General features: G+C 44.3%; 1 protein-coding gene across 8 annotated transcripts in view; it reads right to left on the bottom strand.

Moving 5' to 3' along the window:
• Positions 1–18,415, bottom strand: part of LTBP1 (latent transforming growth factor beta binding protein 1) — a 391,697-nt gene that overhangs the window by 50,002 nt on the left and 323,280 nt on the right. For all 8 annotated transcript variants that reach the window (XM_038397049.2, XM_038397051.2, XM_043511538.1 and 5 more), the window contains 2 exons: positions 4,299–4,481; positions 3,031–3,117 (listed from right to left, as the gene is read on the bottom strand). In XM_038397049.2, the coding sequence (XP_038252977.1) occupies positions 3,031–3,117; positions 4,299–4,481 (270 nt within the window). The remainder of the gene's footprint in view (positions 1–3,030; positions 3,118–4,298; positions 4,482–18,415) is intronic.

Raw genomic sequence — 18,415 nt, 5'->3', positions numbered from 1 at the left:
TGCCCATCACATTTCCACTGTGGGTGATCATCATCTTTCCTGCTTGCATCATCCTTTTACCATTGTATGGCTTGACCAAGCACTTCATCCTGACTGTGCTCCTTATAATTGCTGTTTTGCTCTCTGCACATATTTACTGACTAAGCACCCCTTCTATCTTCCTCCACTGTGTATGATCTAGAATCCTGAGGTTATTTTCTGCTTTGCTCATGATTTATTTTGTTGGTTTTGTAGTTGTTTAGGGAACCTCAGTGGAGATTTCCCACACACAGACATAATTATTACTGTTGCTATGTACAATTATAAAGACATTCATCGCTATTGTATCTGAGGACATTTGATACAAGTTAGAACAAGGAGATATTTTCCCAGAAGTAGGCAGTATGTATCAGACATCTCAATAGTCACAGTATACTCCATATTTAAACATATAATGAAGCATATTCTTAGCAGATAGAATCAATAATATCTAAAATGAATTAGTGCTCTTAATAAGGTTTCATTGAAAAATATAAACCATGCTAACACATACTTTTCTACAGTTTTATTTACTTTTTATCAAGCTTTTACTTTTTGTTACTTTTGGAATTTGCTTCCTTTTTCAACCCCTTTTTCTTTAGTTTACCAAACATTTACTATATTACGTCGTTTAAACCAGGCTGGTGTTAGAAATGCCAATGAAGAATGAAAGGTACAATGTATAGCAGATAAACTGGGCCAAATTCTGCACTCAATTCCCCTGGTGTTAATCCATTGGCTTCAATAGTGTCACTCCAGATTTACACCAGGGTAACAAGAATGTCACTATGAACTATTTTTTCCATCTGCTGAACAGTTCTCAAGGTGAATTATTAAAATACTTACTTTTCCAGAAGAGCTGAAAGGACTATAAAATATTTTTAGTCACTTTTCCAGCCACTAAGCAATTTTAAACATTAAATATTTTTTTAAGTTTGATTGTTTAGCAGCAAGCTCATTATAATGATTAATTAAAAAAAATCACATAGCGGAGTGACTGTCCATCTTTTCTTATGGAAACAGAATATGTGGTTTTGGGGAAAAGTGGGAGAGCTGGGGAACATACACTTGTTTTTGCAATAAATTCCAAATTAAAAATATATGGGTTACTCCTGCAAAAAGAAGCATGCAGATGAAAGCAAAATAAATCCATTATGTGTTAATGGAAGAGAGAAATGTCGCATTTTACAAAATAATCTGTCTATTTGCAGGTCCACTGTCTCCACTATAAATCTGCCATTTATAAGGATATTGCCAAAACTTATTCAATGCAAAAATCTTGTTAACATGGTGAGAGTTTTCCTGGAAAACATATCTAGTTATAAAATATTTTAATTTCCACATTTTAATACTTTTAGCAGTTGCAGATGTTATCAACTGCAAGGCAGCATAACCAACCAAAGCAGCTTTTTATCTCAGATGCATACACATATACAAATCAAGTGTGCCAATTTTTTGTTGCAAAGAATAAATAAGCATAGCAAAGACACAAATAATATCATGTGCCTGCTCCATTCAAAAAGAACTGTACTTGGAAACTGGATTTCCCAGTTCTTGTACAATCTGCTATAGATCCATGATGCCTTTTTCAGGTACTTAAAAACAGAATTATGAAATCTTTCTGATTCATCTATATATTATCTGTCAAGGCCTCTATTACCATAGTATCTCAGTACCTTGCAATCTTTAATGTATTTATACTTATCATATTCCTGTCAGGTAGGGAAGTACTATTATCTACATTTTACAGATGAGGAAGTAAGGCACAGTGAGATTAATTGACTTGCCCAAGGTCACACAGGGGGCCTGTGCTGGAGCAGAGACTTGAATTCAGGTCTACTGAATCCCAGTCCTATGCCATAGCCACTGGGCAATCCTTCAACACTAATTCAGATATAAAAATTATTGGCCTACTCCTGAGAAGCAGCAAGAACCTGTAACTCCCACTGATTTTAGTGGACATAGCAGATGTCCATCATCTCTCAGAATCAGGCCCTATATGGCATAACTTTTAAAGACTTTGTTTCTGACTTAGGTTATTGGTGATGTTGGCATAGCTACACATATTAACTATGTGACGCTACTGCTCTTTTCAGACATTGTATGTTACATTATACTGCATTTTTAATGTAATATAAATATACACTGTCTTCAGAAGTATTAAATATTTGATCTGTAAAACTGCAAGTCTGATATGAACAAACATAATTTTATGTAGCAATACTGTAGCTACTTTACAACTCAAGGCAACTATGCACATTTCCTTCTAACTAAATAAAATTACAATGCATTTATGCCACGCATTGTGGAAAATATACTTTCCTGAATTATTAACAGTAGTTTCAGACTTCACTAACTCAACAAAGGAATTTTACTGATCTCGCTCTTCCTTGTTAATAAAGTTTTTTGCCTACATACTCTCTTTCTCTCATGCACATATTCTATTTTGCTCTCTCCAGTAATGCCCATTTCTTCACAGATTATTGTATATGGCATTATGTTCTAAATAGCATTGCTAAGTTTATTTTCAATTTTCAGAATAACTTAAGCATCAATCATTCATTCCCCTTGTAGCCTGCGTGCTAATGCAGGACAGAACCTTCTCCCCATACCCGCCTTTCCCCATAACTGTTAAAAACACTTGTTATTTATAAATTAAAGACTGGTTTGTGCTACTTATACATGAGCAAAAGCTGATCTTTGGGGTTATGTGTTTTAAACATCTGCTCTTACAGTATAAGATGAATACAGGGAAAATACTGTAAGTGTTACAGCACCCAGGATGAATAAAATGTGAATAATAAAGATAAAACTATAATAGCATTATGTCCTAAATACAGGTTTACCATAAGGTAAGTATTTTGGAGTAACATTTTACTTCAAGATGCTGTTTCTGTCATGTTGAAAAACTGAAGTAATATGCTGGCATTGCTGGTTACGTAAACTATCTATTAGTAGAATTTCTGAAATGTTCATATTTAATACAAGTTAACATAGCTAATTGGTACTGACCTCTGTAATTCTGTGTAATGACTCCATATGATGAATCACCAGAGGGGATGAAACCTTTTCCTTCAGGACACAAATCAGTAAATTCAGCTGGTAGAGAAATAAACAAAAAAATCATATCAGAAAAAAGCATTTATTTAGGATTCTAGAACTGTAACATACTTTTCAAGTTCACTAACACATTTTAAAATTGTATTCTACTTTCTAATTCTCAGAAATCTTAGGCAACCTTTTCTCTAATTAATTCCCTTTGGGCAATCTTATACACCTAGGTATAACCTTATGGCCAAATGCTGCAGTCATAACACAGGCAAAACTTCCATTGACTTCAACAGGAATTTAACCATTGTCTTCAAAAAGAGTTTTGCCTCAGCAGGAACTGAGTAAGAACTGCATCATCTGGCTCACAGAGGGAATGAATTACGTTATGTTGGAGATGGCATAGGCTCAAATGCAAACAAATCCTCTTTTATATTTTCAAGTATAGTGGCTCTTTCCAAAACACACAGCAATAGGCAGAGTTTCACCAGTTCAAAGATGTGGCTAAGATAAGAACTGAGAACAAGAAATCACTTTTCTTTTAAAAGTTATCTCATGCATTCTGAAGAATTTACACGTTCTAATCTTAAATGATTTATTCCAGCTGGATATTGAATATCAGCCATCATTGTTTACACACTGTGCTTCAAGTACTGTTATCAATATTTATGCCAAAGAGCATATGGTTATGCTCTTCTAATTGGCATTTAAATGCTAAAAAATGCTGTGCAGACAGCATGATTAACTGTATTATACAGTAGGTAGCAGAATGTAAAATTAATGTGATGTCATACATCTATTCTAATGTTTCACATTGCTGCATAAAATACATTGCTATGACTAATGACAGCCAGACAAAAATATAAAAATACTTATCTTAATTTGTTACTTTATGGGGAGAAATATAACTGTAACATTACAATAACATTTGGCAAAAACCTGGATCAGAAATATTGTTGCTTTAAAAATCATTTGGAAATAGTGAGGGCCATAGAAAAATAATGGGTCATATTTATCCCTGCTGTAATTCCAATGAAGCCAGTGGAGTTATACCAGAGATTAATTCTTCCTATTGCCTTTGCGTGAGTGGAGATTTCGCCTGGATAAGTTTGGAGTAAGCCGCTTTAGGAGATGGCCCTTTATGAACAGCCCTTATGAAAGCCAAGGATACCTATACTAATATAAAGCACAACCCTTCAGAAACTAATGCTGGATGGAAAGCCTCCTCTTACCAGTTCCAAAGACGGGGCATGGGAAGATTTCACAGTTATCACCCCAGCCAGCACCCAACGTACAGCAACATTCTTGTTTGGTGATGTTGGATGTCAACACATTATCACAGAAATTAGCATCGTTTAGATTGTAGTAGCATTCCTTCTTTTCATCTGCAGGTTGACCAACATCTACTGGTAAATCTAAAGATGAAAAATAATAAAATAATATGTCAAATTAATCAGTTTGATAATAGATACAGGAAAAAAGCAACTGCATGATGTTGTCATAGCACCATTTTCTATCTTCAGGGCCAGAGTCCTCGGAGAGAAAAATGTGTCAGCAAAAAAATTTGGTGGATTTTTTAAACCTCAAAATCTTTCCCCTGATTTTCAGACCACTGTTTTCAGATTTAGGTGTTGGAAGAGTTTCCATATTTGTACTTCTACTATGTTTAAGTCATGCACGTACCTCTACTTCTATTATTAAAAACGGTACTTAGCACTTACAAAGTTGCTTTTCATACATTTTTCACTTAAAACACGTCACAAAGGTTAGTAAACATTTTACAGATGTGGAAAGCAAGGCAGAGAGAGTGAAAAGGTCTGATTTTCAACACTCTCAGCTCCTAGTGACTTCAGTGGAAGACAAGAGTTCAATACTACTGAAAATTAGGTCCTAAGTGACTTATACAAAATCATATAGTGAGTCAATGTGAATGACAGGAACATAACCCAGGTTCCTGACTCTCAGTCTGGTGCCTAATATACTTGACTAGAATGACATCAGTTTTTAGACGAAATTATGCCTCTTATAGAGCTTAAGCACAGTGGGGAAACGGAGAAGATGTAGTTCCCAAACAGCAGCAGCAGCTAAACAAGGCATAATTCCTTCTTCAGGACACAGGACCTTGGCAGTGCTTTCTTTGACCTGGAACCAGGGGACATGTCCCCCTCTTATTTTAAGGTGGGTTTTGCAATTGCATTGTACTTTAAAGCAGTATTTGAAAGCAATAAGCAGAGGAATCAAAATATATTGACTCTGCAGAAAAGAGGTGCAAGGGTTAGGGGCGCAGGAGGGGAGTACAGGGGTTGGGGTAAAGGGGGCACAGAGTAGTGGTTAGGGGTGCAGGAGGGAACAGGGATTGGGGCAAAGGGTGCACAGTGTAGGGTTAAGGAAGGGTTAGGGGTGCAGGTGGAGAGTACGGGGTTGGGGGAAAGGAGGCACAATGTAGGGTTGGGGCACAGGAGGGGGTACAGGCTTAGGTGTGAAGGGTGTGCAGAGATTTGGGCACAGGACGGGAGTGCAGAGTTTAGAAGTGAAGGGGGCACAGTGCAGGGGTTGGGGTAGAGGGGGCAGGGGTTGGGGTGCAGGAGCACAGTGCAGGGGTTAGGGTCAGGGGCACAGGAGGGGAGTACAGGGGTTGGGGCAAAGGGGCACAATGTAGGGTTAAGGGCACAAGAGGGGGTGTAGGGTTAGGGATGAATGCGGTTCAGTGATTAGGGGTACAGGAGGAAAGTGCAGGAGTTAGGGGAGAAGGGGACACAATGCAGGGGTTATGAGAAGAGAAGGGGCAAGAGTTAGAGGTGCAGGGGGGGTACAAGGGTTAGGGCAGAAGGGGGCAAAGTACAGGGTTAGGAGTGAAGGGGGGGTGGGGAGCCTGTGGAGCCCACAGGGACCGGGAGTACCAAAATACAAGTTTGCTCAGGGTGCCATTTTCCCTAGACTAGACTCAGGGCCGGCCTTATCATCTACAGTTTTAAGGAATTTATAAAACTTATGATCTCATAGAATTCTCAAATACCTAGTGAATAACTCTACAAAACATAGTTACTAACACAATAAATAACAAGAAAACTTATCAAAACCTACCAAACCATAGTTAAAGGGCACCGTGGTGTTCTCCTTCAGGACAAATGAATAAAATATCTTTGGCGGTTTTAGAACAAGCCATTTTAGAAATATGACAACACAAAACAGTGGAAAAAGCACTCAAATCTTTCATGTTTCCAAAACACTTAGTCCATCTAACCTTAAACTTCCCCTAAATATTCACCTTTGGTAAGATCTGAGATGAGAGAAACTTCAAGTGGAAATTATTTTTGTTTCCACAGTTCCATAATACCTGACAAATATGGACTGCAACATTTTGCATTTGCATTCCCCATGTGCTTTGAAACCACAGATGTCAAATGTCTTGGTAAAAAGCACCAGTTCTTCTGGGGATTTCAGAATGGCAAACTCTTAGGATGAAAAATACATTTCTTTTTCCTGTTAGAAAATTATTCATATTCAGCATTTAACATGTGACAACAACCATCTAAAGCAATACAACAAAGAGCTATCCAAAATTATTCTATGCTGGCTCATTCTCATATATTTGAAATTTGATTCATTTCCATTGAAACTAGAAGGTAATGTTACTGTCATGAGACATTTTTTGAAACTGTCACAAATTTACAGGAAGAGATGAAATCTTTATTTTATGCTTCTGTTATAATGTATTTCAAAATCATTATGTTATATAAGAATTGAGATCAAAGTGTCCATGTGGTTACATTGTATTGTTTGTCTTAGTGTTCTTTTATTTATATTTGGCTTTCAACCTCAAAGATTTGTCTTTGTCTGGTCAGCAGGAAGAAAAAAAGTCATGGCTCCTTTAAGGATCCCTCCCTCCTTCAAATGGGGAGGGAGCCAAAACATCACCGAACCTGGAGGCTGGCTGGAGGGGCTCAGGTAAGCCATTGGTGCCCCGTGCAATTAGGGCACAGTATATATAACTTGTCCCTTTGGAGGGAGCCCTCTCTCACACCCAAATTAGTAGCTACCACCCTCCCACCCATGGAATCAGAGAAGGACCATATTTAATGGTTTGCTGTGGGCACTGCACTAGTTGCCTTTTTGGGGACTGGGAAGGAATGTTTCCTTCACTGACACATTAGCTGTGGCAGGGTGGGTTTTTTGCCTTCCCCATAGCAGCTTAGGGACCTGGCAGGACAGGTCAGGAGGTAAGGCTCAAGATATTGTAACTTAGCAGATGGCAGTGTCCAGTGCAGGTATTCATTCCATAGGGGTCTGGTTCCTTGATTCACTGGAGCTGGAAGTGGATTTAGGAGAATGATGGGAAACGGAGTTGGGGCTCCTAATGTGTTGCACAGTGAGATGACAACCTCCCTTTCCCAGCCCCTTAATTCTTACCACCCTCATTCTGTGGAGTCACAACAATAGGCTAGGACGCGGTTTGGAAGGGCAGGGGGCTGACAGAACCCTTCAGATAGGTGGAAACAAGTGAGGAAGGAAGGATGACCTGTGTGAGTCCCCAGATGAGTTAAATTAATAAAGTTGTGACCTAATTAAAGCGCATCCCTCACATCCTGTCTTTCTTCCTGCATGTCCAGGAAAATGCATCAGGCTGGTCAAGTGATAGTTGTTTATACCATTATGAGGGAGACCCAGGTTCACTTCACTGTCCTAGAATTTACCTTATTCTCTGGGCCTTTAAGGAGTTCAAAAGCAGCCTCTCTATGCCAATTATGGAATGGACCATTCCCAATCCCATCCAGTCCTGTTTGTTGTCAGGATAGTGGTTAGGATGTGGGATCTCAAGGTGGAAAGGGTAAAACAGAGGCTGGGGGAATAAAATGAACCTCAGGCTCTTACTTCCATCCCACTGCTCCCCAACACACACACACACACACACACACACACACACATCAAACAAACAAAAAAGTAATAGGCAATAAAAACATCAAGTTTCAAGTATCTGTAAAATATGATGAAATGAAAATGTTGCACATAAGAAAGTAAGTTTTACTAAGCATATTCTCTTTAATTTTCATTAGCTACAATTGTTTTAACATTAGCGTGCCCAAAATATTTAATTTGTTGTGCCTATTATTGTGTTTTAATTAAAGACAGTATAACAGACATTTATGACTTTTAGTTCTAAACATACATTTGAATTTGTTTCTAACTTCCTTAGAAAAATGAATGTTTTGGTTTGTGGAGTTTGAGGGGCTGGCAGACACCACGTTGCCACCAACAATGCAAACTCTCCTTTGCTGTTTTGCCAATGTAAGTAAGTATACATTGAGGGAAACACCCAGCTGAGTGCTATTTCATCTTTGTTAGTTTAATCTGTGGTCTCCCTTCATCAGATAATTACAATTTTCCATAATGTACTGCATTTCATAAAGTACGATGGTTTTGTGGTATCAGCTGATGTCCAATAGGAACCAAATTAAGACTATCATGTGTCGCAGAAACTCAACTGAACTAAATCTGTTATTCCAAGGTGAGAGAGCAGTACTTTTACCACCAAGTTATACATTTTCTTTGGACATATGCCACATGTCTAACTGAATCAGGGCAAAGGCTTAAATAGCAGAAACACCATGGAAGTTTTCACACCATTTACCAGGGAAAGAGCTTCGGAGGCTGTCCCAGGAGGAAGGAGAAATAGTCTTATCATATGATTATTTATTCCCATTTTATATTTGATGTGATGGTTTCTCCTCCCATTATCTGTTCAGCACTTTAAAAGACTGTTGTTTACACAGCTGTGACTGAGGGTTAGTCAAGCAGGCGTCATGAATGTTTGGAAAGTGAGTGAGACACAGATCTTTAAAAAAAGAAATTTACAAAGGCCAGTCTGTGTCTACAAGCTCATAATTTCTCTCTCTCTCTCTCTCTCACACACACACACACACACACACTATTAACCTTTTAATAAACAGATTCTTTTAAAAGATATTTTGGTGTAATTTTTCCTTGGAAAATGGATTAGTACCTAGATAATTATTTTCTCACAATTTTGGTTATTTCTGATTTTTTTATTCATTGTTAAAAAATTAGAAATTTTACTCAAGTAACTGGGATAATACAGTAATTTATCTGACTGGGTTTTTAAAAATATTTATTAACATTTTTCAATCATTTTTCTTATAACAAACCAAATAAATTCTAGATACCAACATATAGACATTTATCTGATTGTAAATATGATGGCTATATCAGTGCTACAGAAATCCAGATATAAAAAATGGGGGCTAAATATAGACTAAAAGATATTTTATATATTTTTATATCTTAATTGCACTGATCCAGCAAATCACTTAGGCATATGCTTAACATTAAGTGCTGTAGACATCAATGAAACCAAAGCATATGCTTAAAATTAAGCACATATTTAAAAACTTTGATTAATCGTGCCCTAAGTTATTAGTGTAAAAAATAAAATGTGTAGGGTTGATGGAATCTTAAATTAATAAATTATATAGCACTGTCCTTTGCCTCCAAATGACATACGCAATACAAACTTTTAGGGCCTGATTTTCAGCAAGCCAGTAAATATGTATTTGTATGTTCCTATTTTCTATACGCAATGCACTACAGAACATGGAATGCAAATCTCCCAATCTGTTGCACACATGGCAAGATACCTCTCTTTTGGGCATATGTATGTGTAAATCAGGAATTTGTATATGCACATCCAATGATGCATGTGCAAAAAAGACATGTATGTGTATGTATGCATGCAAATACTTGAAGATCAGACTCTCAGTTCACTTGGGTTAAAGAAAACAAACAAAACAAACAAACAAACAAAAACAGTTACTCACCTTCTTGTAACTGTTGTTCTTTGAGATGTGTTGTTCATGTCCATTCCAATCAGATGTGCATGCATTGCGTGCACAACAGCCAGAAGATTTTTCCCCTAGCAGTATCTGTAGGGTAGACCTGGGTGCTCCCTGGAGTCGCGCCCTCAGGGCACTCAATATAGTGCCCTGCTGACCTGACCCCCTCCCCCCCCCGTTCCTTCTTGCCGGCTACTCTGACAACGGGGCAGGAGGGTGGGTATTGGAATGGACATGAACAACACATTTTGAAGAACAACAGTTACGAGAAGGTGAGTAATCGTTTTTTCTTCGAGTGCTTGTTCATGTCAATTCCAATCAGGTTACTCCCAAGCCTAAATTATGGAGGCAGTTTCGGAGTTGTCCACTGATTGGAGCCCCACTCTACCAAAAGCTGCATCGTCTCTGGCCTGCTGGGTAATCGCATAATGCGCGGTGAAAGTATGTATGGAGGACCACATCGCCGGTCTGCATATTTCCTGGGTGGGAACCTGCCCCAGGAATGGTGCTGAAGAAGCCTGCGCCTTGTGGAGTGCACAGTGAGTAGAGGGGTAGGCACCACTGCCAGTTTGTAATACTCTCGTATGCAGGATGTGATCCATGACGAAATTCATTGAGAAGAGACTGGAAGACCTTTCATTGTGTCTGCCACAGCCATGAAAAGTTGCATTGACTTTCGGAACGGCCTTGTTCTCTCGATGTAAAAGGCTAACGCTCTGCGGACATCCAACGAGTGAAGCCTCTGCTCTCTGCTGCTTGAGTGCGGCTTAGGATAGAACACTGAGAGGAAGATTTCCTGGTTGATGTGAAACTGGGAGACAACCTTCAGGAGGAAAGCTGGGTGGGGCCTGAGCTGAACCTTGTCCTTACAGAACACCATGTGAGAAGGCTCTGCTGTTAGGGCCTTGAGCTCAGACACCCTCCTGGCTGAGGTTATCGCTACCAGAAACGTGACCTTGTACAAGAGGTAGAGCAGGGAGCATGTCACTAGCAGTTCAAAGGGTGGCCCCGTCAGTCTGGAAAGGACCAGGTTGAGGTCCCAGGCTGGGACCGAACTTGCGGATATAGCCTGTTGAGACTTTTGAGGAAACGGCTGATCATAGGGTTGGCGAAGACTGACTGGCTCTCTGCGCCTGGATGGAAGGTAGAGATGGCAGTCAAGTGAATCCTTATTGATGACATGGACAATACCTGCTGTTTGAGATGGAGACGGTAGTCCAATATGAGCAGAATAGAGGTGAACGTTGGGGACGAACCATGATGTGCAGACCAGATTGAAAATCTCTTCCATTTGGCAAGGTAGGTAGCTCTAGTGGAGGGTTTCCTACTGCCAAGGAGAACTTGTCTAACCTTGTCCGAGCAGGGAAACTCCACCGGGTTTAGCCACGGAGCTTCCATGCCATGAGGTGCAACGACTCAAGGTTCAGGTGCTGGAGACGGCTGTGATCCTGAGTTATCAAGTTCAGGAAGAGCAGCAAAGTGACGGGCTTCCATGGACATGTCCAGGAGCAACGTGTAGCAATGTTCGCAGGGTCAGGCTGGGGCCATCAATATTACCACCGCTCGATCCCTCCGTATCTTGAGGAGTACTTTGTGAACAAAAGGGATAGGTGGGAATGCGTATAGGAGACGGCCTCCCCAGGGAAGGAGGAACGCGTCTGCTATGGAGCCCAGTCTGTGATTCAGGAAAGAGCAGAACTGCTGACACTTCCTGTTGTGCCATGTGGCAAAGAACTCTACCTGGGGAAAGCCCCACTGATGGAAAAAGGAGTTAGTGACGTCCGGGGGTAGGGACCACTCGTGACCATGGAATGACCTGCTGAGATAGTCCGCTAACTTGTTCTGTATGCGAGGGAGCTACAATGCTTGAAGGTGTATTGACTGCTCTACACAAAAGTCCCACAGCATGAGGGCTTTCTAGCATAGGAGTGTGCACTCCCGTTTGTTGATCTAGAACATCACTGTGGTGTTGTCTGTCAGCACTGATACACATCTCCCACTTAAATGGGCTTGGAAAGTCTGACATGCCAGGCATACCGCTGTCAGCTCTCTGACATTGATGTGGAGAGTGAGCTTCACCTGAGACCAGAGGCCTTGTGTCCTGAGGTCTCCTAGATGTGCCCCCCAGCCCAAGTCCAATGCATCCATAACCAACGAGAGAGTTGGCTGGGGGCTGACGAAGGGGACCCCTGGCACACACTAGGTGTGGGTTGAGCCACCACAGAAGGGAGTCGAGGATCGGGCGAGGCAAAGTCATGAACCTGTCCAAACTGTCCTGGACTGGCCAATACACTGAGGCTAGCCATGATTGGAGCGGCCAGAGTCTGAGCTTGGCTTGTTGCACCACATACGTACAAGCGGCCATGTGTCCCAGGAGTTTGAGGCAATTCCTTGCTGTGGTGGGGAACTGCCTGAGATTCTGAATGATGTCTCCCAGGGTCCAGAACCTTGATTCCGGTAGGTACGCCCTGGCCTGGGTCGAGCCAGCACTGCCCGTATGAACTTTATCCTCTGAACAGGGGACAGAATTAACTTTCCTGTGTTCAGGAGAAGGCCCAGTTTGTCAAACGTTGCAATGATGAATCTGACTTGCGCGTCCACTTGAGCCTTGGAGCGGCCCTTGATCAGCCAGTCGCCAAGGTACAGGAACATCTGTACCCGGCACCTGTGCAGAAACGCGGCCATGACTGCATTTGGTTAATACTGAAGGTGCTGCTGACAGGCCAATCGGAAGGACTGTGAACTGGAAGTGGTTGTTGTGCTCCACAAACCTGAGGTATTTTCTGTAGGACGGTGTGACTGCTATATGAAACTATGCATCCTTCAAGTCGAGGGCGGCATACCATCCCCTAGATCCAAGGAAGGGACGATGGAGACCAAGGAGACCATGAACAAACTCAAGTTCCATATGAACTTGAGCTCTCGCAGGTCTAGGATGGGCCTGAGACTGTCTTTGGCTTTTGGTATTAGGTAATACCAGGAATAGAAGCCCTTGCCCTTCTGATCCTGAGAAACCTCTTCCACGGCCCCTAGTGAGAGGAGTGACTGCACCTCCTGTATGAGGAGTTGCTCGTGAGAAGGGTCCCTGAAGAGGGATGGGGAAGCGGGGTGGAAGGGCGAGAGAGCAGAGAATTGGAATGAATATCCCCTTTCTTCCATGCGGAGCACCCAGCAGGCTGACATAATATGGGCCCACGCATAGATGAGACGAAAAGATAAAGTGGGATGGATCCAGGCTTTGCACCTTCAAAAAGCTGGTTTTGGGCCTGAGGAGGGTTTAGACTGACCAGAGCCCTGACTAGAGGAGGGGCGAGGTTTCTTCCTTGAGTTCCTATTTCTCCTGCGCGACCCATCCTGCCTACCCTGAGGTTGATAATTCCTCGGTGGGGGCTGGGGTCTAATGTGCCTCCATTGTGTGGCAGGGGTGTGGAGGCCCAGGGACTTCAAGGTGGCTTGAAAGTCCTTGAGGCTGTGCCGTGTTCTCGGAAAACAAAGACTGACCCTCAAAAGGGGAGATCCTGGATTGTCTGCTACATTTCATAGGGGAGGCCAGAGACTTGCAGCCAGGAACTCCTCCTCATGGTCATCCTGATAGCCATGGTGCAAGACACTGCATCCAGGGCCGCCTGCAGGGATGCATGTGGGAACATGGTGTATTTGTGAGCTAGTTAAGAATATTTATGAGCTAGTTAAGGTCGCGGTGAACCTTTAATGAACTTTGAGAAAGAGTTACAGGCTGGAACGTGACCCAGGCAAACTGGCAACACCAGACTTTGTTGACAACAGATAGTGGACAGCTGTGCTCCAATCAAGAGGAAGGACGCACGTGCATAGCCCGTGCTGAGGCTGCTTGACCAACGAGATGTCTCCGTGACCGGGTGATGGACTTTGGAGGGGGTTGAAAATATTATGTAAAAGGAGTGTATAAAAGCAATGAGGAAATAACAGATAAACGGCTTAGCTACCAACCATATTGGCTGCTGTGCTTTGTCCGGCTCGCATGAAACCCCACAAATGGTGACCCCGACGTGATCCCTTCTGAAAAGGCGAGGGTTCTAGCCGCGGCAGGAGGCACCGGCTTTTTGGCTCCTGGGCGTCCGAGAGTGACGCAAGTGCGCACAGGTGAGCGGCTTTAAGTAGCAATGGGTACCGCTGTATCAGCTGAAGAGAAAACCGTGCATGGATTTTTACTTCGTATCATAGAGAGACAGGGTGAGAAAGTAACTGCAGAATCCTTGTCTCATCTGCTGAAATGGGGACAGAAGAGAGGGTTTCTGAAGAGGCCAAACCATGCTTTTGATGGACAAGTGTGGGAGCGATTGGGACAGGATCTTTGGGACTCCGTTGCCCATGGGAATAAGGAGGCTGTGTCCCTTAGCCAGACCTGGTGCAAGGTTAAGAACGCTATAGCGGCCCTTGCAGCTGAGGCGGAGGTGCAAGCGACGGTTTCTGAAATGTTCCGCCCCAAACCTAAGGATGATCCCCCACAGGTTCTTCCTGTGGGGGCTCGAGACTTTTTCGGTACCCCCAAGACCGTGATTCCTGTGGCTCCCTCCGTGCCCGTCCCGGCACCAGACCCAAGTACTGTTCCGCTCCCACCAGATGATGTGCCTATGGATGCCACCAAGCATGTCGACTGTTCTTGGGTTAGAGATATGCCTACATATGACCCCCACCCTGTCGTTTCAGATACGCTTCAGTGGGATCCGGGGCAGTCAGTGCCCTTTGCAAATACTTCTCCTGCTGTTGTTCCCCAACATGCCTCCCAGCCTGCCTATCCCGATCTTACTAAGTTGACTAAATCCGACGTGTTTCTGCAAGAGATGCGTCAGCAGGGCCAGCAGCTGACTGACATGCTGCGGCAGTTGGCCCTTATGGCAGGCGATCCGCCTCCTGGCCCTTCTCAAGTGGCGAAAGTATTAGGGACTCGGGGTGGTTCGCCCCCACCCCCAGTCTACTCCTCTGATGAGGAGAAGAATCCCCTGAGTTCCCGGGGCAGAAGCGGGGAAAGAGCCCCCCAAATCCGGCGCGACGCTGGCACGGGGTGATAAAGGATGCGATTATCGAGGGGGAGTTTTTCCCTTCGGCGTACCCAATAGTGCTTGAGTCGCCCGTGCTTTACCCTGTTACTACGGAGGCCAATGGGCGCCGAAGGTGGGCCCCCCTTGATTGGAAATTGATTAGAGAAGCACAGAAATCAGTTATGGCGTATGGCTTAGATAATCATTATGTCCAATCTCTAATTGAGCAAGTGTTCACTAGTCAAGTTATGTGTCCTTATGACGCGCAAAAATTTGCAGATATGCTGTTGACCCCGACCCAGCGCCTGTTATGGAAGGATAGCTGGCGTCGCAGGGCTGAGGTGGCGATTATTCGTAATATGGATCAGCCGGACGACAGCCCCTTATGGGCGGTCACCCTAGATGTTTTGATGGGAACTGGGGAATATACCAACCCTCAACTCCAGGCCCGCCTAGACCCTGGCATCCTGCAGCAGGCGCAGGGTCTGGCGTTGGCGGCGTTTAAGGAGGTACCCCAGACGGGGAAACCTTCCCCTCCTTATGCAAAAATTGTTCAGAGCGCGTCGGAGCCGTATTCCGCCTTTTTGGACCGCCTTCGGCAGGCCTTAGAAAGATCCCCTAACTTAACGGAGGACGCCAGAACGGCGGTGGGAATGGACTTAGCAACACAGAATGCTAACCCTACCTGCCGTCGCATATTGGCCTCGTTGCCAAAAACAGCCTCCTTAATGGAAATGATTGAGGCATGTAACCGTGCCACGGCGGTTGAGGAGGCGGAAAAGGCTACTATTCATGCGCAGGCCCAAGCGACAGCCTTAGCCATCGCTCTTAAACCACTCATTGGCCGTGCCCCTGGAGCTCACGGGCCCGTTCGGCCCCCAGGTTCGTGTTTTGCCTGCGGGCGCCCCGGCCATATGAAACGAGATTGTCCCAACAGAAATGACAGGGGTGGGCAACGGGTTGTGCCTTCCGTCTTTTCTCGCCCATTTGCTGCTGGCACATGCAACCGCTGTGATAAGTTTGGGCATCGTGCTTCAGAATGCCGTTCTCGCTATAGGAAGGATGGAACCCCCCTACCAGGAAACGGACAGATGAGCGCTCAACGGAGGGGCGCGCGGATACAAATGCCTCCCCCTCGACCGGCTGTTTGGAACACCTCACAGGAGCCACCGCCGGCAGTGCCGGAGTGGACCTGGCCCTCGCCACTGACATCTCCATAGATGATGAACAAGTGCATGTTCTCCCATCCATTGCCACGGGACCCTTGGGATATGGACTAAGTGCCCTGATAATCGGTCGCTCCTCCGCCTCCCGACAGGGTATTTTTGTTCTTCCGGGCCTTGTCGATGCAGATTATACCGGCCCGATAAAGATCATGGTGCGTGTTTTTTGCCCTCCTGTCCTCATTTCAGCAGGCACTCGTATCGCACAATTAATCCCTTTTCAGAGCGCAGTTCCCCATACTAATCCAGTTCATCGAGGCTCTGGTGGTTTTGGGTCTACTGGAATTCCTGAGATCACTTTTGCAATGAAAATAACTGCCAGCAAACCGCTTCGAGCCGTATGTTATAAGGGCCCCGACGGACACTTGCTTTATCATAATGCCCTTTTAGACACCGGGGCCGATGTTACTGTTCTCCCACTCAAATCATGGCCTTCAAATTGGCCCCTGCAAGAACTTAACACCCTCATGCGTGGCATCGGGGGAACTCAGAACACCCGTATTAGTACCGAATTTATTGCTGTTACTGACACTCAAAACCCCTCTACTGTTGCGTGGGTACGTCCATATGTTATTGCTATTTCTGTTTGGCTCCTAGGCCGGGATTGTTTGAACCAATGGGGCGTCACGCTACAAAATGAACCCCTTTTTGCTTAGCGGCCACTGATGGGCGACCGGCCCCTCGACTCGAATGGTTGACCAACTCTCCTGTGTGGGTTGCACGGTGGCCGCTTACAACAGAAAAGCTCGCCCATGTTAAAAGACTTGTAAATGAACAGTTATTGGCGGGTCATTTGGAGCCTTCCACTAGTCCCTGGAACACTCCTATTTTTACCATTCCCAAAAAATCTGGACAATGGCGCTTATTACAGGACCTCCGTGCGGTCAACGCTGTTATGAAAGATATGGGTGCCTTGCAGCCTGGGCTGTCAACCCCTACCATGATCCCCCGTGATTGGCCCCTTCTTATTGTCGATTTGAAAGATTGCTTTTTTACTATTCCCCTACATCCGATGGACCGCGAGAAATTCGCCTTTTCGGTCCCGTCACTGAATAAAGCTGAGCCCGCTGATCGTTTTCAGTGGACCGTACTCCCACAGGGCATGAAAAATTCTCCTACCATTTGCCAGCTTTTTGTGGCCTGGGCCATTGCTCCCCTTCGCCACGCGCACCCTCGCTGGCTTATTTACCATTATATGGATGATCTCCTATTTGCTGGTATTGATTTGTGTCCTGATACAGCTATTCAAGAAATTCGATCCAGCCTCCAGGCGGCTGACCTTGTAGTTGCCCCTGATAAAATTCAGCAGAGTTCCCCTTTTCAATACTTGGGCATGGAAATTACTGATGCCGTTGTGCGGCCCCAAAAACTTACCTTTCATACTGATATCCGCTCCCTTTACGATATACAGCGTTTGCTTGGAGATCTCCAGTGGGTCCGCTCTATATGCGGTATTACTAATGATGATTTGCAACCCCTCTTTAGTCTGCTTCAAGGCGGACAAACTCCTACTGATCCCCGTTCCCTTTCTCCGGCTCATATTGTGGCCCTTCAAAAAATTGCAGATAAGGTTGCGCGCCAATATTCTGGCTGTATTGCTCCTGATCTCCCCTTTTGTATTGCCCTACTTTCCCACGATACCTCCCTGGAGGCCCTTTTATTTCAGTGGGACCCCAGTCTCTCTGATCCTCTTATTGTGATAGAATGGATCTTCCCACCCTCACGTTACTCCTGTACAATCACCACTCGCGTCGATGCTATTGCCCGGCTTCTCGTAAGTGCTCGAGACCGCTTGGTGTCCCTCGCGGGTTGTGACCCGTTCATTATTTATCTCCCCTATGATTCCCGCACCCTTACTCATTTACTTGCGGAATCTTTGCCCTTTGCGTTGGCCCTCTTAAATTACGCTGGCCGTCTGGACAATCATTACCCCCCGCACCGTCTTTTCTCTGCTCCCCTTCCGTTGGAACGTCTGCCGCTTCTTTCTCTGGCGCCTCTCTCTGGCCTTACGGTCTTTACTGACGCCAGTGGCCGCATTGCCCGTGCCGGACTTTTTTGGCGTAGTGCTGACCGCTGGTGCCATGAGGCCGTTGTGGCAGAAGGTTCTGTCCAAGTTCTCGAATTTTGTGCCGTTATTCGTGCTTTTGAAAAATGGCCTACCACACTCTTAATATTGTTACTGATTCCCTGTATGTTGTTGGGGTGGTATGCCGGATGGAACATGCCTTTCTTCGCCGCGTTCCTAATCCTGTCCTCT

This window comes from Dermochelys coriacea, chromosome 3 (genome assembly GCF_009764565.3).
Source record: "Dermochelys coriacea isolate rDerCor1 chromosome 3, rDerCor1.pri.v4, whole genome shotgun sequence".
Classification (NCBI taxonomy): Eukaryota; Metazoa; Chordata; order Testudines; family Dermochelyidae; genus Dermochelys; species Dermochelys coriacea.
The sequence above is the reverse complement of the archived record's forward strand: the minus strand, read 5'-3'. Positions and strand labels throughout refer to the sequence as shown.